Raw genomic sequence first — 22,245 nt, 5'->3', positions numbered from 1 at the left:
GAGCCCAGGGATGTGGGCACACCAGGCTGAGCCCAGGGATGTGGGCACACCAGGCAAGCACTCTCAAAAATCAGTTCACGCTCCTCTCACTCATTTTTTTAAGTACAAACTTTTGTTTTGATTAAAATGTTTACATATAATAACACACACACACACACACCCCTATACACTATTCCATCAAAAACCAGAGATACTTTGACACAGTTGAGGAGATTGGAGGCTGCCTACCTGGATTCAAATCCCTGTTTAATCACCTGTATAGACTAAACCTCTGCGGGATACTTTCCCCACTCAGTCTGTGTTCTTGAGGCAGGGTCTTTTGCAGCCCAGGCTGAGTCAAGGACTGCCTTTCCTGTATCTAGCTCCGTGTTGCTGTCTATGTGTATGATGTATCTATTTGGGCACTCAGACAATGTCCACCTCGGGTCCCCTCCAGCGTCCCACTCAGCTCTTCAAACTCTGGGAGCAAGTCTGTCCCCACTCAACAACTCTGCTGTCCCTAGTCAGTCTGTACTATGCATAGATAAGCCAGGTCAACCTCAGCCAGCACTCCTAAAGTCAATTTTTCAAACAAGCTCCTTTACTGCCCGGGGGCTGGCCCAAGTGGGCTAGAACCAGGGATTCCCTACAATCTACTGCTCCCCGTGTTAGGAATGCAAGCCTAGGCTACCATACACTTAGATTTCCATGGCCGGTTTTTCAAGTATATCCCAGGAACAGGACAAGTCTTCTTGCTTCAGAGGCATTTTTACTGGCAGGTTTCCCCAGCCCCTCACCTTGTTGTCTTTGAAATATTTAGTTATTATTGTTAGAAAGGTTGCACAGATGTGATAGTCAGAGGACAACGTTCAGGAGTCAGCTTTCTCCTTCCACATGGATTCCCAGGATCTAACTTAGTCTTAGGAGATAGCATGGCAAGGGTCTTTACCAACTAAAGACACCTCATGAGCGACCTTCGCTTGTCAGACGTGCACTTCAAAACAGAGATGAAACGCTAGTGAGGCAACGGCAAGGAAATCACTGGGTTCTAGGCAGGCTGGGTTCCAGAGCGAGTTCAGATAAATGAGTGGCCCATTTCACCAATCCACAACTCAAAGCTGCCACAAAACTTAGAAGTTACGTGTGGACACCACTCACAGACATCCATACACACATACAATTAAACACATTAGCAAATGACTAGTGCCTGGCAAGTACCTGAGGCAGAGGGAAGCTGCTGTGTGAAAAAGCAAATGCTGTCTTTTTAAAAGAACACTCAAAAGATATAGTTTGATATACTTTTAGTTGAGGAAAAATACTATATTAGATTACTGAAGGTCATGAACACAACCTCTGAATTCTAAGTTCCCCGATACAGCTGTCCTGAACAGCCTTTCAGGATATGGGCTGCACTGTCAAGATGGCTGTGCTTTGCCAGGAATCTTGTAAAATGCCCATCTCAAGTCATAAAGAAGAAAAGAACTTCTTTAAGCAAACTACTTAAGGCCTGAATTTAAAAGTATTAACATTTTATTTTCCAAAGCTATATTTCAGTTATTTTTCACCGTGTATGGATGTGGGGGTATGCATCTGTGCCCAGGTGCTTAGAGGCCAGAGGTGTCAGTACTCGGAGCTTGAGATACAGGTTGACATGGGGGCTGAAAACTAAACTCAGGTTCTCTTAGAGAGAAATACCCACTATTCACCACTTAGCCAATCTGTCCAGCCTCCTAGATGCTAGTAAGCAAAAATAAAGCATATACTAATACAGATGTATGGAAAATTAAAAAAAAAAATCAAACATAACAAGGTTCTTAAATTTTTAAAGCCTAGGACTTACGACTTCACAATCTAGAATACACATTCTATCAGAGTATGAATTATGCCTGGCAGTGGCGGTGCACGCTTTTAATCCCAGTGTTTGGAGGGCAGAGGCAGGCAGATCTCTAAGTTTGAGTCCAGCTAGTCTACAGGGTGAGCTCCAGGACACCCAGGGCTACAGTTAAACTCTTGTTTCTAAAAACAAAACAAGAAAAAAATAGGATATGAATTAGGTCATCTGTGTTTCCCAGACTGTACTTCAAATGGTAGAATTAAGTACAGGTTGGCCAAACTTTCCTCAAAGGCAAAGACTTCTCTACTACCGTTTTATGTGTACTACATCTGTAATACATCCAAGTTTTTAGCTTTTGGCCTCCACCTCCATTCTGTTACCATTGCTGCGGTCACTTCTTTAGCCAAAAAGTGAGCACTTAACCTCTTCACTGAGTACAACACAGGTCATGGGTTGGTTTTCAGCCTCTACAGAACGAAGGGCAAATCCAAAATTCAGCTTCAGAAATTACCCATCGACTATGGGGTTAGAGAGACAGCTGAGTACAGACTGCAAAAGGACCTAAGTTGGGTTCCCAGAACTCATGTCAGGTGGCTCATAACCACCTGTTAACTCCACCACCTACAAGGGATCTAACATCCTACTCTGGCCTTCACACACACACACACACACACACACACACACTCTTTAAAAAACGGTTTATACATACTCATTCAGACATTAATGCATAAATTAAGGATTCAATGTTTACTTTTCATGAAAAGTTCTCTAAATAGGATCACCTGACAGCATCCCATCTAATATGGTTACAGGTGCAGTGAGTCAATAATGGCCAAAGTAACTCTCTAACTCAGGCTGGTAAGCTGTGCTACACACAGGTTTCATAGTTCAACCTACTTAGTATCTAAAAGAGCAACATTAAGCTTTAATGACTAGCAATGACATGAGACCAAAAGAGAACACAAAAATTCTAAGTTACCTTTGTGAAGCTAAGCTTATGTAACAAAACCTTCTGTAGGTGAAATCAGTCAAGAAACCAGACTATTTTACTTAAATTTAAAAAAAAAAAAAAACCTTCGAAGCCAGCCAGGGATACAGAGTGAAATTCTGACTTTAAAAAGAAGAAAAAAAAAAAAAAACAGCCCTGAGGAATAGCCTAGTGATGAAGCAATGCTTATGTGCCTTAAATAAACTCCACCACACACAATCATCTTTAAATATCATCTTTGTCCAAGACCAGTTTTAAGATTAAGAAGTAAATTCAATCCTTCCCTCTAGAAATAAAACCCCAGCTTTGTAAGGAGCTCGAACGGCAAACTGGGTTTAAAGTCCTAAGGTACCAAAAAATGGTAGCGAATTTTAGCTACCTACCCACCACTCCATGGGTGCGAAGCCCAGGCCTGTAAAGGCACAGTAGCTGAACATCAAGGGAACTCCAGGGAAGGTTGGCGCCCTCCACAATTCCAGTCCCTGCTCACCCTGCCCCTCCCCCACCGGCCACTGCCGGGGAAGCATGGGCACAGCACCAGCCGCGCCCCACCGCAGACACTCCAGAGAGGACGCTGAGTATCTCGTCCCGATAATTACAACTAAGAGGAGCGGCTGACCACGCTTCTACTCTCCCTAGCTGTTAAAGGCGCCATCCACGGTGCGTGAAGCTAAGTAGGGACTACAGCTCGGGCCACGATGCCTCAAGAAGAATGGATGGAGAAGTCACAGCAGAAAGTCGGGACACCTCCACTGCTCTCAAGTCACAAGGAGCCCTCCCACCCACAGGGGTGCAAGGGCGGGGCAGACGCCGAGCGAGGACCCCCCGCCAGACGCGACAGCGGGCTTTCCCCAGCTCCGCTTCACTGCTAAGGAGGCGGAAATCCCGGCGGGGGCGGGGCGGGAGGGGCGTGGCATCACAGCCCCGGACGCGCCTTCCGGCCAACCGGATCCCGCTAAGGCGGGGGGTGAACACGGGCTTCACGCCCCCTCGCCGCCGCGCCCTGAAAGCCACACGCCGGGACCCCCTTCCCGTCTCGCACACCCGAGGACCCGAAGCAGGACAGCACGTGGCCCCGCCCACAGGGGAGTAGGGGCGGGGCCCCAGCCGCGGGTCTTTAGCGCGAGCCCGCCCCGCCCCTTTCTCCACCACCGCACGCGCGCCGGCCCCGCCTCTGATCGGCGGGACTAGGGCCCGCCCCTCCGTGCGCACCGGGACTACGCTCTCCTCCCCCTCCCGCAAGGAGTGCGGCTCCGCTCCGCCCCCCACAGCCACGCACGGGAAGCCGAGGTCAGCCCCCCCGAAAAACACACGCCCTCCAGTCCCGGGTTACCCGCCACCCGGTTGCTGGGTGGACCGCGACGCGGCGTGCTCTCACCGCAAAAGCTCCAGCCACTCAGCCTGCGCGTCGCTCCCGGCGTGAGCCTCGCACCCAGCACGGAGGCCCCGGAACGGCGCGGGCACAGGCCCGCAAGAGCGGACTGGCAACCTCCTTTGCGCTCACGAAGCGGTCACAGGCCTGGGTGCCCAGACTGGGAAGGAGGGAGGGAGGGAGGGAAACTCTAAGGGGGGAAGGGGAGGGGGGAAGATGGAGAAACCGTCTCTGCCGCCTCTACCGCCGCGGCCGCTTCTCTGTTACCCGGGAAATCCCGCCCACTCTCCCGGCCCGCCCCGCCGAGGGAAGGCTTAACCTCGCTCCGCCACGGGATATATTACCCATCCGTCAATGGTTGAGCCAATCACCGTGCCGTAAAGACCTACTCCCGCCCTCTTCCCTCGCTGGGAGGGGAGAGCGAGCCGCTCACCTTCTCCACGCCCCTATTGGCGGGGAGAGTCCCTAACTCAACCCCGCCTATTGGAGACTGATTGCCGAATCCCTCCTCCAGGCTCCGATCCTACTGGAGGAATAAGAGTACCTCGTCCCATCTCATTGGAGAGTCTCACATATCCCTCCCCACACCGCCCCAGCCACAGGCCTAACAAATCGGCTCCCGCCTCCGCCGGTCCCCGCATTGGAAGACTACCTTTGCTTCTCTCATAGCCCCAGGAAGGTAAGGAACCAATGTGGGGTAAAAATGTCCTTAAGTGAGGCCGACTCCACCCACTACACTGCTGGGCCAGGCCCCGCCCCCAGCGATCTGATTGGACTATCTTGGCGCCGGTAGAAGCCGCCATTGGACACGGCGCCGGTCCAGGAAGGAGACCATTCCGCCCTGCGCGAGGATGCTGAACCTTAGCAGTCCTTTTGTGGAATGTTTACACTGGAGACTGAAGCTCAGCGTTCCAAGGCCGGGACCGGAGATGGCGCGCAGCTCAGCGGTCGAAACCCGTGGCTTTTGAGATTTATAAAGGAAAAAGGCAGTAGTATTACCACCGTGGAGGATTAACCTAAACAATGACAGAAAGCCTTGTCCTTCCTACCCACTTATTTTTACACTTTCATGGTCTTCTAAACACAGCCATCTGGAGCACTCAGCAGCTACTTTCAGCAACGCCGACTCCAAAATTAAGGTCTGGAGCTCTAATCTGATACAAAAGCCCAGCTATTACTAGCTAGTCACTAGGGCTGGCTGCATACTGTGACACTGGGACAACCTGAATCTGCAGCCCACAGGGGGCGGAGATAACCCAGCGGAGGCCTTTAAATGTCACCGCCTGGGCAAGCCTCCGGAAGGCGGAGCATGAGAAAAAAAAATGTATTCCCTATCGACCGGGTAGATCCAGAGACATTTTAAATTGGAGGAAGAGATGCAGAAAGGCTCACACAGACCACTGTATATAAATAGACCGTGAGTGTGCACTCACATTCAGAAAATGAGTAATAATCCCAGATTGTGTGAAGGATATGTTCTTAACAATGACTGTTCCAAGGGAAGAGCCTGTAATCACAACTGTTCGCGATAGGGGAGGAATACTGTCTGAATTTAGGAACTCTAGGCCAGCCCCTTCAAAAAAAGAAAAAAAAATTGAGAGGGGTATCCATAGCCTTCTTGCCAGAGTGAGTTAATGGGGGTCTCCAAGCCTTCTGGGTAGGAAACAATGCCTGAACATGAAAAGTGTTTTGATCTACCGAGTTCCTTTTATTTATTCACTAGTAAGGCGTGGGCCCGATGCCGACCTTGCTTTGGAGGTTTTCTCTGTGCCACGAGCGGGATTCATATTCCCGCGCTCTAGAGTAAAAGGGGGGAAAACGCTCCCTAGAGTCGAGTGTGTCCCCAAGAGATAAGACACCTGGAACCGTTTCGTAAGCCCAATGCTGCCCTCCTAATCCTGCAGAGACTGCCATAAACAAGTGTTGGCAACAGGTGGGTCTCCCTCCTAGATAGGCTTCATGCCGTGAGGCCATAGTAAAGAGTTGTGAACTCCTAGAGTGGCCGACAGGTGGGAGCAGCCACACCGGTAACCAAGCCAAGCCCTGTTCCACGACAGGGCTCTAAAATAAGAAAACACAGCCAAATCGTCCCAGGATGAAGCAGCACTCCAAACCTGACAGATGCCTATCCTAAACTGAGCTGCCTTGCCCACCAGACTGGGTACCTACCATACAGTGTAGCGCACTCCCACCATGGTATCAACGAACACCCCCGAGTCCTTGCTAGAAATAGGCCTCCCGGACTTCCAGTGACTGCAGAGACCGAGGTATCGTAGATCTTGCCTAAGGTTCCATCACTAGGTTGTCATAATCTTAGATTCCGCCGACTAAGATTCACGATTGCCCCGCACAAGGAATTAAGGATGCGGCCAATGTCCAAGCTTTCTCAAACTTAAATTTAAAAGGAAGTCAAGGGGCACAGAGGAAAACAGCAAAAGTTGAGCGGACCGGAGGGTAGAATTCATTCCCACCCCTCGGTGCAGCAGCCCTGGAGCAATGCTTTCTGGAGCACCAGCGCGATCGTCGGGCTTCACCTCGAGGGCTAGCAGATCTCTAGACTCGGAAGAATCTTTGTGTGCCTCCAAGGCTTTCCCCGCCCCCCCAACTAAGGGCGCGGAGCCGGAGACTTCCGGGCGGGAGGGAAGTTGCAGGGAGCTAGAAGGGCCTCAGCCATGTGCCGAGCGCGCTCACGAGAAAGGGGGGGGCAGGGAGTAGGAGAACGTCCCCTCCAAGCTTGTCCCAGAAAGGGGAAGGCCTATCCAATTCGCCAATCAGAAGCAGGGGCGGGGGCTCGTACTTCACGTAAGCCCCAGGAATCCTCCCTCCGCCCTTCGAAGAAAAAAAATTTTTAGCAACTTAAACTCTAGTCCAACCTCCCGATAGGCGGAGCTCTAGAGAATATCATCCAATGCATACACGAGAAAGGAAAGAGGGACTCGAATCCAACCAGTGAAAGACAAGAGAAGGCGGAGCCTCTGAAGAGCCCGAAGTGGGTGGAAGAGGAAATGTCCCCGCCCCTCTCGGGTCCCCTCCAGCCCGGTTGCACAAGCTCCCTGCAGGAGATAGTAAACAGTCTCGGCCAGGCGACGGAGGCAGTGATGGCCGCGCACTCCGAGGACTGGCCCTGCGCCTCCCCTCCCCGCCTGCACCGCCTCTGGCCGCAGTTTGCTCCGGCGCCCCGCCTCTCGGCCCGCAGCCGCCATCCGGCTGACAGGCGCGCCCCTCCCCGCCCGCTGATGCATTTCCTTTTCCCTATTCCAAGCGTGGAGTCTGTTTTCCCAGTTTCCGACCTTCACTGCCCCTTTCAGGCCACCCCCTCGTGAGCGCGCGCGCGCACAAGGCTGCCCCCACCCCGTATGCGGCCCTGTGGCACGCAGCGGCACCTCGCGGAAGAGGGAGCCCCGGCAGCACACTACTCAGGGAGGGGGAGCAGTCGCCGCCGCCGCGAGGTGGGCGGGGAAGGAGGCAGCTCCATGTTTGCGAGGGGATCAGCTGGGGCCGCGGATTGAACCCGCCGAGTTCCTAGAGCTTTTCTACACTCGGCAAGCGCTCCACGCCGGGTCCCAGCCTAGCCGACCCCCGGCGCAGAATACTTGTTCAATTGCCGTGTTCCGACACACCGGCGGCTCCCAGGCTAGTAGCTGGAACCTCTCCCGCCCCCGGTCTCCTCCGGCAAATACAGCATTGCCCCCGCCCCCAGAGTCCTTAACAACCGCGGGCCCACGGTACCCGCGCCTCCCCAGAGCGCGCCCACGACCCCTCCAAGTTTGCCGGCAGAAACAAACGCTCAGGGCGGCTGCTGCACTCGCCCAACGTGGTTAGCGGAGAAGGACCGCGGGGCCCGGCTTGCTATTAAACTCCAGCGGTCGACCAACTCCGGACACCGTGAGCTCGGTGGGCCCGACTGATGGGGCTACGGCCGCCGCCCCCTGCCGAGACCGCTCGCCGCAACCGGGGCCCTCTTCCCTCTTTTTCTTCTTTATAATATTTTCAAAAATATTTTTAAAGCATTACAAGAGCAGTTGGTCTTCTGCCGGCCTATTCCCCAATGAGCTGCCGAGACCTACCGAAACCGACTGCATGGTAAAATAGATTGGGCGGCGCAGCCGGCGCAAGGGCGACCCAGGCCGGGCCAGCCCCCTCCCCACCGCTCCAGCCCGGCTTGGAAACACACTACGAGCGGGCGGCGCCAAGCGCTCTCCTTCCTGGCCTGCCCCTAGCTTACCTCGACCGCGGGACTCCGAGCCTCCCCGATGCTCTGTCTTGGGGGCCGCGGCACTCACACAGATCTAGTGCAGTCAAAGCAAGCGGCCCAAGAACTAGCCCCCCAAAATACCGAAATTGGGGAGACCAAATTAAAAGCAGCTGTTTAACATACCTCCGGAACCAGACGAGGAGTCCTGAATGGGAGGGAACGCCCCCCACTAGCCATTGGCTTGCCTGCGCACACGTCAGTCCCACTGGATCCGCCTCCTTTCCCCGCCCCTTCCCCTTCATTGATCGCCCATTGCCTCCACAAAAATAAAAATAAATAATTAAACTATCCACGAGTAAGAGTCGCCTCCAAAGCAGAGACTATTACATCTCCCACACCGCCACTTTGAGTTTTTCGAGGACTTCGAACTAGACCTTTTGGGATTCGGAGTTCCGCAGGATGGAAGCTAAAGGAGGTGCATCTTAACTACCCGGCCCCAGTTTCCTCCACACACACAAGCCATTTGGAGCTGGGTCAGGAGAAACCTGTAACAGTCTGTGGCCCTACCACTTGGACGCATCAGATCTCAGAAGTTAAGCAAGGTCCGGTTTGGTTAACACTCGGTTGGATTAGCGGTAAGTAGCGACTGGCTGCAACGTCTAGACTTTCCTGGCTGTTTGACTTAAACGTGTGTTCAGTCTACATTGTTAGGTGCCTTTCAGCTATGAAATCCAAAAGCCTGGAAAACTGGCACTTCTCTGAGCCGCTATGGGGTGCGAACCAGATAGTTCACTCTGTCTGCTATCTAGTGCAATTTTAAACTGGCTGGAATATCACTCTAGCCCCTCCCACTTATCGGTCTGTATCCCCCCCCCCCGCCCCCGTGTGTGTGTGTGTTTGTACACGTACGTAGATCCACAGTCATTCCAACATGGGTAATTCGTTTAGCTAGCAGCTGAATGGATCCTACGAGAAGTCTGAACAGAGTCCCAACAGGCAACATGGGAGGCACAGAGGCTGTTGTACTGGTGAGTTTACAGGCAACAAAGGTGCATCGTGGGTCGGGGGATAAATTGGGGAAAGCAATGGCAAATTCCCCGCCCCCTTCATCACCTAATCCAGAAGAGTCTCCTCACTTTCAACAGCCCCCCTCCTTTGCTATTTACCAAGAACATATTTGTTCAAAAGCGCTGAGCGGAAAGCACAGAGTGTGAGCAGGAAACTGTTTTGTTGTTGCTGTCGTGTCCTTTTGCTTGTTTTGGAGACGGGATGTCATGTAGCCCAGATTGATCTCAAGCTCAGAGCAGATGACATCCTCTGCTCCAGCTCCCCAAGTACTAGGATTATAGCTGTGTGTGGATTATCACGTGGTTCTGGAAATGAAACCCAGTACTTCATACATGCTAGGCAAGCACTCTTCCAATTGAACTACAGCCCAGCCCCCAAGAACCACTTGTTTGGAGGTCACTGAAGAAAGGGAGTTAGTTTGGGTATCAGGTAGGATATGAACAGGAGAGGATCCTTCTGCCAGACTATTCCAGCAACCTAGTTATAAATTTATAAGAACTTTACCACACTTGATATGGTGATAAATGCCTGTCATCTTGTCAGTTGGGAGGGAAAAGGAATAAGACCTTGAGTCTAAAGCCAGCCTAGGCTACATAGTGGATCCCATCTCAAAGAGAGTTATACTTGAGAAAAATCCCAAGGAAGAGGAGATAGCTGGCTCAGTGCAGGTAATAGGAGAGGTAGCCAGTGGCCTTCTGTGGGTACTAGGACAAAGAGGGATGGCATAGCCAGTGTTGTGCTCAGGTAAATCTCTTCCTAGTTTGGGGCTTCAGTTCCCAGAAAAATGAGGGAGACCATGGGTATACAGAGAAGGGGTCCTTAAAGATAATGTAAGCATCCTTCCCTGACTGGAGTCCATGAGGGAAGCTGTCACTGAGGGAGACAGATTTAGGAAGGTCAATGGTCATTCCACAGGAACTAGAATGTCCCATGTAGCTGGAGAGAGCTGTGGAGTAGGAAAGGCTAGGAAGTGAGGACAGTGGGTTCAGTGTGAGGCCCGACAGCGTCATGAAAGTCGGCACTCATCCTGGCCAGGACGAGGATCTACTTCTAGCTGAAGGCATAAGCAGATGCTGTGTGCATGAGTTGAGGCACTACAGTGAGAACACGAGTCAGAAATGCTGAGTCCCATTCATGGCGGCTCCCATCGGCTCCATCCCCATCTGTGGCTCAGCCTTCTCTAAGGATAAGAATTCTTTCCCCGTTATCCGGTCAATACAGTTATCACCTCGTAAAGTTGCCGAATCTCAGCAGAGGCCAGCATCCTAGGCGTTTGACTATTATCCTGAACAGCAAGTGGCATGCTGTAGATACTTATTTTTTGTGTGCACATATGTGTGTGCGTGCACACACATGCATATGTGTACCAGTGTGTGCACCCATAGAGTATTGTGTGCACCAATGCATATTTGAAGGATGTCAAGTGTCCTGCTACCAACCCCTGCCTTATTCCCTTGAGACAAGGTCTTTCCTGAATCCAGAGTTAGGCTGCTGGTCAGCAAGTTCCAGTGATCCTCCTGCCTCCCCATCTGCTACTCCCCAACTCTTGGGTTACAGGTACATATGTAAAAAACCATACTGGGCTTTTTACGTGGGAGCTGGGAAGTTTAATTTGGGTCCTTATGCTTAAGCAACAAGAGTTCTTACCCACTGAGCTACGTCTCCATCCTCATTATGGAGAAAGATATGGCTGATACTTACACCTTTCTGAACACTCTTTAGATTGAGATCTTAAGGACAACCACTATATGTAATTCAACTTTGGGGTCTCTGTATTCAGTGCAGTCAAGGGGCACCGGGAGGGACCCAGTAACTGTTTCTGAGTCAGTGTTATGTGGACACTGAACATTTCTTACTCACCCACTAGTAAAGGTACAATTGAATGGATCTGGATGAGTGTCCTCCTTGGAAAAACCACATGCCTGTGTGTGAAATACCCTGCAAGTCTGAGGCCTCAGGCAGTGGAAGGGCTTACCTACATGAAGTAGCCAAGCCAAGTTTATCTGAGTCCAAATCCTGAAATTGTTCCTTCTCCCATATGCTGTTTCTGCAAACACTCAGGCTATGATCCAAGTGGAAGCCTTTGGAGAAAATACCCTGCCTTCCCTCTTCAATAACAACAAACCTTACCTACCTAATTCTAACAGCAGTTTGTCATCAGATAGTTCTAGAAAAAGTGTACTCTAAGAAACAAGATTTGTCTACCAGCTACACAGAGACACCGGTCTTTAACACATGATGTATATACTTGAAACTGTCACTCCAGAACTTTCTGTCTATTTCATGGACAGGAGATAGGCGCACTCTTGTTCACAAAAAGGAACTCACTCACAGATCGGTGTCTCTGGCCCACCTTCTCTTCCCCACTGCTGGAGGTAAAAGCATCTGTCACCCATATTGACTTCAATGGGTGCTGGAAATCAAACTTGAGTCTCCATCTTGTGTGGCAAAAACTGGTTTGTTTGGTTTTGTTTGTTTTGTTTTGAGGCAGGGTTGCACATACACCAGGCTGGCGTGGAGTTCATGATGATCTTGCCCAGGCCTCCTGAGTCCCCAACAGTAGCAATGTAAATGTCAACATTGTGCTTAGCTCTTTTTAACTTTAAAAAAACTTTGAAGCAGGCTCTTGCTAGCTACTTTCTGGACTTTGTGCCTCCTCTGCTTGTGATCTTCCTGCCTTCAGATTCCATTAGGGCTGCAGTCAGTGACTGCTGACAGAGCTGATCACCATTCCCACCTCAGCACGCTCCAGGAGGAGACTGAGCTCTCCGCCTGCACCCCAAGGCTTTGAGGGTTTTGAGATAAGCTCTCTCAAACCCCAGGCTGGTCTAGAACTAGACAGAGATGTCCTTGAACTTTTGATCCTTCTGCCTGTCCTCTAGATGGAGGAGGGAAACCCTCAAAACTATTGATCAAAACCTGTTTAACCACTTCCTAGCTAGATTATTTTATTTTGTTTTATTTTATTTTGTTTTTTCCGAGACAGGGTTTCTCTGTGTAGCCCTGGCTGTCCTGGAACTCACTCTGTAGACCAGGCTGGCCTCGAATTCAGAAATCCGCCTGCCTCTGCCTCCCAAGTGCTGGGATTAAAGGCGTGTACCACCACTGCCCGGCCCTAGCTAGATAATTTAAGCAAATTGTTTATCTGCTGATTAGTAAGATTCTATACTACATTGGACTTCTGGAAAGTTTAAAATAAATATGCCTAGCATACAGTCAAGAATCCTTCCCTTTTTCTTGCTTTCTCAAAGCTCCATACTCTTCTCCTGGCCATTTAAATGCAAAGTCCCTGGCCTTGCAGACCTCAAAGGAAAACTCCTATCTCTAGCTAACTACCGACCTTCAATGGCATGGACTGCATTATCTCTTATTGGAAAGTTGGAATTCTTTTAGTGAGATTGAAGACTGACATTACTGTACCTGGAAACGTCTTCTCCTCACTGAGCACTAGTTGACCCCTCAGGGTCATGACTATTCTAAATCAGAAAAACAGCTGTAAAAATAGTATATCCCCCCCCCCAGATAATCTGGCATTGTTTTACTGTAATAACAGGTTCCTCTATTCAAATAAAATCTGAATGAGAAACCCACTATGGAAGAGATAGAGGTGTAGTCTGTGTAGAGGTGAAGTGGCCTGAGCACTGTCCACGTCCCTTCCATGTTCACGCCTCCCAGCAGCCCCTGTGGGGTGTGTATTTAATTCAGGAAAGCAATGAAAAGACTCCACAAGATGAAACTCTTGAGCTTTGTTCTGTTCTGAATCTGGCCAGACTTGAAGGTTTTAAAACAAAACTCTACAGTGGCTTATAAAACCACTAGACTTCAATATGGTATATTGATAAGTACAGGGAAGTCAGTCTAAAGTGAGGGGGCCTTTAGTGACTCTAGTCATCAAGTCCCAGAAGCCATCAGGAACATATTAACTACTTTAAATGGTTAGGAAAGCCCCATAGCTCCCACCCTGTACCTATTTCCAAGGCCTTAGCCTAATGCCAAGTTCAACTGAACTAGGAGGAAGGCACTATGGAGGCTGTGGGTAAAAGTAGAGGGAGATTAAACAACATCTCAAGTGCTAGATTCCTATCTGTAGAGAAGAACTCAAGTCTCCTCTGCTCAGATAAGCACAGTGTAAAACCCTGTTTGAGAGCTAAGCCTGGCCTCCTGGCTGGTGGACCTTCTACTCCTTCCTGCCTAACTGTGGCCAGTGAACTGATACCTAGGCCCAAGACAAATCTAAGACATAAATTAGGAGTCCTGAGATGCTAAGTTAGTTCCTTAGTTCTCAGACATCTACTGGGCCAAGGGGAGCAACAAGAAAGACAAGGTGGAAAACAAGAATGGACTCAAAATGATTCTCTGACCACCACATGTGCACCATGGCAGACAGGTATCCATGTACATTAGTGTACTAAGTAACTTTTTAAAAATTAAAGGGTTTAGCTGGGCAGTGGTGGTGCATGCGTTCAATTCCAGCTTTTAATTCACTTATGAGGAGAGGCAGGCAGATTTCTATGAGTTCAAAGCCAGCCTGGTACACAGAGCATGTTCCAAGACAGGTTAGGCCTATGTAGAGAAACCCTGTAGAAAAAAAACAATGAATAAATAATAAAAAAACTTAAAAACCACCAAAATTTGAAACAAAATTAAACTAAGAAAGATAGCACTGTATACTAGCAGATGGGGAAAACTATGGAACTCTTTTCTCAGGATTTTACTGAATGTTCAGGAAATACCATTGGCTGTGCCCAGAACTAGAGATATGAGTTAAATAATCATTTGAATGCCTGGGTCATCCTATATTCACTCAACCACCGAGTGGGTAGGCCCAGGAATTTGCACCTAAGAACTCCAGCACAACTTTGAATTGAGTAATTTACAGGACAAAGGTACAGCACATCGTGAACAAGTGACCAAGTGATGGTCCTGAATTACCTCTTCCAGGTGCTTTTTGATTGTTAATGTTGTTTCCCGTGTATTTCACCAACCCTAAGTATTTCTGTAATCTACTTTCAAATCTCAGCATAATCGCTCTGATTTCAAATTTCTGTCTCAATCTGCTACCTTTTTTTATTTTTTAATTTTAGACAGTGTCTCTTGTACCCCAGGCTGGGCTCCTACAACTGTTATAGCCAACACTGGTCTTGAAGTCCTGACCCTCCTGTCTCTTCCTTTCCAATAATGAGATCACAGTCACATTCCACCACGTCCAGCAGTTTAGTCTTTGGGTAAGATAAGAACATCAAGAATAATGTGCTGGCCGGGCGGTGGTGGCGCACGCCTTTAATCCCTGGGAGGCAGAGGCAGGCGGATTTCTGAGTTTGAGGCCAGCCTGGTCTACAGAGTGAGTTCCAGGACAGCCAGGGCTACACAGAGAAACCCTGTCTCAAAAAAACAAAAACAAACAAACAAAACAAAACAAAAAAAGAATAATGTGCTGGCAGACGAAGAAACAGATCCTTGGGTTCTCGGGATACAGGTCCACAGCCATAGCAAATTAACTCTGGTATTTCCAATGTTTTCTTCTATCAGTGCCTAGTTTCAAGTAGTTGTTGAGAGTGAATGAGTTCATATTTATAGAGTATTCTGTACAGGACCTAGAGTGTGAATTTCCACTAACTGTTTGCTATTACTGTTATTTATGACACCCTGGTATTTGCATATTGTGGGCCAAGCTAGTCCAATGGGGCAGCTTGTCACTGGCTATCAGGTAGAAGGCATGTGATGTGAAGAGTATTCCTTCAGGGCCAATGCTGATTCCACGCAGAGAACTAGCAGAGCAGTATCTGTGCGGTTCTTCTGGAAGCACGAACCCTCTGGAACTATGCAAACCTGAGGACAGGGTGTGAGATCCCCATCTGGGAGAATGTCACTAATCCTGTGGTCTCTCTAGTCTACTGCAAGGAACAAGGATTCAATGTCAGTGGAACAGGGCTCAATGTTAGTTTACCTAAGCTGGAAGAAGCAGCCTCTGGGAGATTGAGATAGAATTGTCTTGAGTACAAGGACAGCCTAGGCTACATGGTAAGGTCCTGTCTCAAGCAAGCAAACAAACAAAACATACACAAACAAAACAAAAAATAAACCATCCTAGAATTTCAAAACCAATTATAATCTAAAAGGAGAACAGCAGTAACAACAAGAAAAGCCCCAAGAGTCTCCAAAGATAAGCACCATTCTGTTTCTGATGCTGCCAAGAGTCTGCAGACTTGATAAGCAGATCAACTTGGGTTATAGTTTTAAAGCAAATCACTGTATTTCCCTGGACCTCACCTTTCTCATTCACACAGAATTAGGTGAAGGACGCCCAGGGTGGGGGCACATGTGTGTAATTCCAGCACTGGAGAAATGGGAGACACGCATGTAGAAAGGACAGGGGATATTCATTAGGACTGTGCAGTTTCAATGAAGTGACATAAGGGACAAAGCACTCAGCACTTAGCTTGTTATAGCAGACACAAACTGCACAAACGGGCCACTCAGAACTGCGCCTCGGCTACTGAAGTTCTGTATCTCCTCCACCCCAGGCCTCCCCATCTGTCCAGAACCAACTCCCGGACTCCCTCCTCACCTTCCCATGAATTGATGAAACTAAAAGGGTTTAATCATGTTGGTATATTTATAGGTAAATACAAAACTGTATCACTATAAGATATTGAATATGAACATTACAATTATTTACTGAATCTGACTCAGTCCATTGATGTTAAATACAAAATGAAATGATTGTAAAAAATAAGAATATACACATTCAAAGATCTTATTACAGTATAAAATTATTGAGCTCTGACCAGCTGCCAACCTCATCTTCTAGAGTAAGGGAAGATCTAGGGGTTCTGTAGGGTTTTGTAGGACACAGTGTTGGGAACTCTTCATTCCATTCCTGGTGAGTCAGACTGGGGAAAGACAGGAGCAAGTTGTATGGGCAGGGGACTAGCGATTACAAGGAACGACCTCATCCAGCCAAGGGGACTATGCTTTATAGTGACCCAGACCCATCCAAGGGGACAATGCTTTATAGTGACCCAGAACCATCTGGTTTGTGGTCCTGGATCTGGCAGGCTGGCAGGCAGGGAGAGCTGGGCATCTCAGTAGACAAGAGTTGCATAAAGAAAGTTATCTTCCAACACAAGAAAAAGAGGCCCCAGTTTGTCCTTTATTCTTTTTAAAACTTCGTACCGATTACTTTGGGCTCTGGCAGCTCTGGAAATTCGTTTCTAGCCTTGGTCCCCATCACTGGGGTCATAAGACAGAGTCTGGAATCACAGTGGAGGTCTGTTCCCCAAATCAGCAAAGAAAACAGAATTTGTTAAATGAAGGACACCCATGCTAAAATGAACCAGTGTTACCTTACGTCAGTATTTTTGGCTCCAACAAGCATAGAGTCCAGAGGGAAAGATGTCATTAAGGAAGAGGGCCTGTGGCCCAGGAAAAAAGTATGTGTTGTCCTCTATCACTCTGCTGTCTGACAACATGAGTCACGAGCCCCAACCCCAGCCAGTCGAGAACAATCGTCAGGGTCCAAGAAGCAAGGAATGCTGAACTGCAGCATAAAGCCCCAGAAACTTCTACAAAGAGTATCTGTGTGTATATGTATTTATAGTATACGGCCATACTTATCACATACAGTATATATTATGTACACACATACATATGGGTCCATACACGTAAGTGCACATACGTACACGCACACACACAGAATGACAGAAAAGACTGGAATACACGTCCTATGTATAAACGTGCTTGGCACTCGGGACATTCTCTAGTATATGTAACTTGGTCAAGCTTTCTGGGTAGGAAGGTGAATGCTCACCAAACCTCCCTGTCAAATCATAGCAAAGGGAAGGAGATGTCCAGAAGAATGGCATTGGGAGATGGGGCTGGGGGGAGGGTTCCTTCCCCACTTACCTCAGGGACCCTGGCAAATATCAATAGCCACAATTTGGTTTTGATAAGGCACAGTTCGATAGCAGGTGCTAGGAATTAAGAACACATTGCTGCTGGCCCTTTCTAGTGGCAAGGTCACCACATTTATCTAGCCAAAGGGAAAGGCTGCCTTGCGTGCACGAGTGCGCTGGGAGACACAAGAAAGAGGTTGATCCATGGTTTCAGCATAACTGATGGCAACCTATAGGCTCAGCAGTGTCCAGGGTAGTTTAAGGAAGGCTGACCAGCAGGTGGGAACTTGTGGAACAGTTATTGACCATCCATGGCCAACAGGCTATGACCAGAGGGAACCATGCCTTCCCGCTCTGCAAACTCCAAAATGGCCTTGTAGCAAAAGTAGTACTGCTCAGGGGTCTGGATGCTGAAGGCCCTCTGGGTCCTCATGCGTGACACTGTCTGGAACACATTAAGGGTGCCAAGCTCCTCCAGCTGTGCCAGGCAGATGTCCAGTGAGCAGAAGGTACCTGAAGAGGGAAGGAATGATAACATGAGTGTACCTCTCCTGTTTTCTTCCTTTTACCAAATCATCAGGCAAGACTGAGTACAGAACTCAAAGGCACAGGGTCGAACAGCAGCAGGACTCACACCTAAAAGGACTTGGAAGGAGTATCACAGGGCATGCTAAAGGCCAGGAAAGGAGGGGCTCCTGTCTCTCAGGACATACACGAGGAGAGCAGAAGAATAAGTAGGTAGGTGACACAGAGGAAGAAGTTACTGCTTCTTCAATACCAGACAGTGCAACTGTACTTCTACACCCAATTTCCAGGCCTTGTACCTCTCTAAAGGTCTAACACAAACACAGTCCTGATTATTCCCCTAAAGGGACCTCTGAACTAGTAAAGCCAGCAGCTCATACAGCACACATAATGAAGAACACAGAAGCCAAGCAGAATAGCACAAACTTATAATCCCATTATTTGGGAGGCTAAAACAAGAGGATTGCTGGGAATTCCAGGTCAGATTGGACTTCATAGTAAGACCTGGTCTCAAAAACACACAGCAACAAAGGGGTTGGGGAATAAGACCAGCACAGGGAGAAGAAGCCTCTAAGAGAGGGCTAGCTGATCTCTCTGGTGACCACATTCATGGTGTGACAGAGTTCACAAAGTCCAAAGACAATGATGAACAACCCCTAAAACTTGGTTTATAAAGCATTTATTTTGGCAAGTGACATCTTGAATGAGTTCTTTCTCTAATCACAGACATGCCCTAAGCATTTAGTTCCTCCTCTCCACCCCCACCGCCTTTGGACACATAATCAGACTAAGGTACAGTACCTGTCCTGCCGATGCCAGCACTGCAGTGGACCACAATAGGTGGCTCAGGGCCCTGCCCTTTGGAGCGAGCTCCCAGGCTACCTACAGCCATGCTCTGCTGATTCCTGACCACTCTCAGGAAGTCAATGAGGGAAGCAGCTGAGGAAGGGACACCATAATCTGGCCAGCTTAGGAACTGGAAGTGGGTCACCTGGCGTTTCTGCCGCTCCTTATATGAAAAAGAAACCAGAGTTAATGCCATCACAGCTGTCTACTCTGCCTACCCTTGGCCTTCCAGATTCTTCAGGCCTTAAGAGGCTCCTGTCAACTTCCGCTGTCACCTTTCTTCACAATTGCTTTTCTACTTCAAACCCAAAGGAAAGGCTACACGGTTCAGAAGGCAAATTGCTATATTATAGGATCCATATTTCTTGTTTATTATTATTATTATTAAATTATTATTATTGTATATTACTGTTTGTTATTAAAAACAAGACAAGAAATTTGCCATAGAAGTGTTCCTCTGCAGGGAAAGACACACCGACTAGTTGTCCAGTGCCAAAAAGTCATCTCTAGAACATAATACAAGCAATTATATGAATATAACAGAATATATTTACAAATATATATATATATAGATGTAAAAAAATATATATATATACATGCAATAACAATTAGTAATAGAAATTATACATTTGAAAGATCAAGTAGGGTTCAGAGGGAGAGGAAAGAGAGAAATGTTACAATTAAATTATAATATCAAAAGAAATATTCTGCTGGGCGGTGGTGGCGCATGCCTTTAATCCCAGTACTTGGGAGGCAGAGGCAGGCGGATTTCTGAGTTCAAGGCCAGCCTGGTCTACAGAGTGAGTTCCAGGACAGCCAGGGCTACACAGAGAAACCCTGTCTCGAAAAACTAAAAAACAAACAAACAAAAAACAAAAGAAATCTTCCTTAAAAAAATTATTGCCGGGCTGGAGAGATGGCTCAGTGGTTAAGAGCACTGACTGCTCTGCCAGAGGTCCTGAGTTCAATTCCCAGCAACCACATGGTGGCTCACAACCATCTGCAATGGGATCTGATGCCATCTTCTAATGTATTCTGAAGATAGTTGCAGTGTGTACTCATATAAATAAATAAAAATCTTTAAAAAAAATTATTGCCAGGCATGGTAGGCCACACCTCTAAACTGCAGCATTCAGGAAGTAGTGGCAGGCAGATGGGTCTCTATGAGTTTGGGCCCAGCCAGGTCTAACTATATAGTGAGACCCAGGCCAGCCAAGGGTACATATTGAGAGAAACTGTCTCAAAATAAAACAGTAACATATTTACTTACTTACTGAATTACTTAGTTTGTGAGTGCCCAGACACCTTTGTTCATGAGTGCACAAGCATGAGTACACATGCAGGCCAGAGAAGGATATCAGGTGGCCTCCTCTATCACATGCCACCTACTCTTTTGAAGCAGGGTCTCTCCCTGAAATTGGAGCCAGGTATCCTCAACTAGGCCATAACCAGAAAGCCTAGTGAGTCTCTTCCCTCTGCCTCTATCAGATCTGATGACAGGCATGGACAGGCCCCCAGCTGGACACATAGGTACTGCAACCTGAACTCTCATCCTCATGATTGAGTAGCAAGTACTCTGACAGCTGACCCATCATCTCTCCAGCGCCTGACTGTAGTTTTTCTGAGACAAGATCCATATTATGTAATCCAAGCTATTTCCTACTTGTCACCCTACCTCAGCCTCCTGCGCTGAAGGACAGTAAGCAGTAAGCATGGGTTAGCATCCAGATGCCCAATGTTGAAATTTTTTATTTCTCTTTAATGCCACTCGTTTTTTGTTTTTTAAGAGCTATTTATTTTATGTATATGAGTACACTGTAGCCGTCTTTAGACACACCAGAAGAGAGCATCGGATCCCATTACAGATGGTTGTGAGCCACCATGTGGTTGCTGGGAATTGAACTCAGGACCTCTGGAAGAGTAATCAGTGCTCTTAACTGCTGAGCCATCTCTCCAGCCCCTTAATGACATTCTTATACTGAGGTGATAACTTTATTAGTTCTGAGTTGAGTCTTTTTTTTCTTTTGGAAAGGGGAGGTGTCTCTATTTGGAGCTTACAATGTGGACCAGGCTGGCCTTGAACTCATAGAGATCAGCTTGCCTCTGTGTCTGGAATGCTAGGATTAAAGGCGGACACTACATACCTGGCTTCTCATTGAACCTTCATCTTGTTTTCAGGAAAAACAAGAGCTGTTTATTACCTCCCTAGAATCCTGCCCATTCCCCCTAGACAGGGGCTCACTGTGTCGGCCCGGATGGCCCAGAACTCACGCCATAGAGCAGGCTGACCTGGACCTCATAGGTATCCACTTCTTGCTGAGTGCTGAGATTAGAGGTGTGCATCACCACCCTCGATGAGAATCCCTTTAAAGGAACAGTCCTAATTTTAAAAGCGTGAGAAAATAGAAACCTGCATTTACCTCTGTGTTATGAATTTCTAGAGTTGTTTTCTTATAATGGTTCATGTTCTCCACTCCTAGATTAGTCACCGTGAGGAAGCCAAATCGGATCCGAGAGTCTTTTTCTAAAGGCCAGTACTGGCCACATTTTCTCCTGCCGCCTTCCTCAAAGCTGAAGACATACAGAGCAAGTTAAGCCTTCGCTCTTCAACCAGCTGTAAGCCGCTTCCCACCACAAACTTCTGAGCTCCTAGGCAGCACTGTGACCTGCACTGCTCCTAAAGTATAGCACTGATTCTTAGCAGAAAAAGGACATCTCTTCATTCTAAACAGGCGTTAAAACAGCTAATGTTCTTCCATGTATACATTTAGCAGACATGCATTGTACATTCACTGCATCATCTGGCTCCTTCCTGATGCCCGGTTGTATTTCTCACATATAGTAACAAGACCACAGTGAGGCCTAGACCTTAGTCACTGTTCAGTCTCTTATCCACGAAGGGCCCTTGGCTGGAATGGGAAAGACACAATTCCTGGATGTAACTAAGTCCAGATACTTCATCTCACAACTTTTGAGTGGCCTCAGAGAACTCTGAGGTGGTACTTCTCCCAACTACAGATGGCTATTGACAATGCCCTGAGGAAGGGAACTGAGCAAACATCTTTTTTTCTTCCCCATCTGAAATAGGTTATAATTAATGATGAAACTAATAAAATATGAAATTCCTTAAATTTGGCTGAATTGCCAAATTTCAAAACCAACCCTTTATTCAGAACTTCCTGCCTTATGTTTCAACCCTCTTTTTTCTGCTCCCTTACAGGCAGCAATATGAATGAACAGAAGAGCAGTCAAAAGAAGGAGGAAATGGAAAGCAAAGGGAACTGGTAATGCAGCAGCCAGAACAGCACCTTTCCCATTTAGACAAGGTGAGCTGCTGGCATTTCCCAGCATGTCCTTTAGTGAATACAGCCAGACCCCAGAATATGCTTTAACTAGCACTGGGTCCCTATAATTACGGATTAACTATCTATCTGCAAGGCTGACATGACCTCCAGCATGTCCTAGTATGTTAACTAGAAATGTGCATGGCTTTCCTAACCTTCGAGCTTAGGGCAGGGAATCAATGGATAAAAGTAGACTAAC

The 22,245-nt window shown here is 48.0% G+C and overlaps 2 protein-coding genes and 2 long non-coding RNA genes across 8 annotated transcripts in view; 2 read left to right on the top strand and 2 right to left on the bottom strand.

Moving 5' to 3' along the window:
* Sin3a (SIN3 transcription regulator family member A) overlaps positions 1 to 8,500 on the bottom strand; it is a 60,164-nt gene extending 51,664 nt beyond the window's left edge. Inside the window, exon 1 of one of the 5 annotated variants that reach the window (XM_028774571.1) lies at positions 8,399 to 8,500. The gene's annotated coding sequence lies outside the window, so the exon portion shown is untranslated. Of the gene's footprint in view, positions 1 to 4,179; positions 4,269 to 4,825; positions 4,842 to 6,342; positions 6,730 to 8,398 lie in introns of those variants that run through there. The other 4 variants (XM_028774574.1, XM_028774573.1, XM_028774575.1 and 1 more) reach the window with 4 other exon arrangements.
* LOC114626941 lies at positions 4,696 to 5,611 on the top strand. The gene is made up of 2 exons (XR_003712317.1): positions 4,696 to 4,852; positions 4,967 to 5,611. It is a non-coding gene; the product is annotated as an uncharacterized LOC114626941 (long non-coding RNA).
* Positions 8,420 to 22,245, top strand: LOC114626940. Its single transcript, XR_003712316.1, has 3 exons — positions 8,420 to 9,003; positions 21,183 to 21,318; positions 21,923 to 22,245. It is a non-coding gene; the product is annotated as an uncharacterized LOC114626940 (long non-coding RNA).
* The window catches only part of Ptpn9 (protein tyrosine phosphatase non-receptor type 9), a 79,202-nt gene continuing 72,990 nt past the window's right edge, over positions 16,034 to 22,245 (bottom strand). Inside the window, exons 11-13 of the mRNA XM_028774576.1 lie at positions 21,123 to 21,273; positions 18,658 to 18,865; positions 16,034 to 17,844 (exon numbers count right to left, since the gene is read on the bottom strand). Of these exons, the coding sequence (XP_028630409.1) occupies positions 17,630 to 17,844; positions 18,658 to 18,865; positions 21,123 to 21,273 (574 nt within the window). The 3' untranslated portion in view covers positions 16,034 to 17,629. The remainder of the gene's footprint in view (positions 17,845 to 18,657; positions 18,866 to 21,122; positions 21,274 to 22,245) is intronic.

This window comes from Grammomys surdaster, unplaced genomic scaffold (genome assembly GCF_004785775.1).
Source record: "Grammomys surdaster isolate TR1022 unplaced genomic scaffold, NIH_TR_1.0 241, whole genome shotgun sequence".
Taxonomy (NCBI): domain Eukaryota; kingdom Metazoa; phylum Chordata; class Mammalia; order Rodentia; family Muridae; genus Grammomys; species Grammomys surdaster.
The sequence above is the reverse complement of the archived record's forward strand: the minus strand, read 5'-3'. Positions and strand labels throughout refer to the sequence as shown.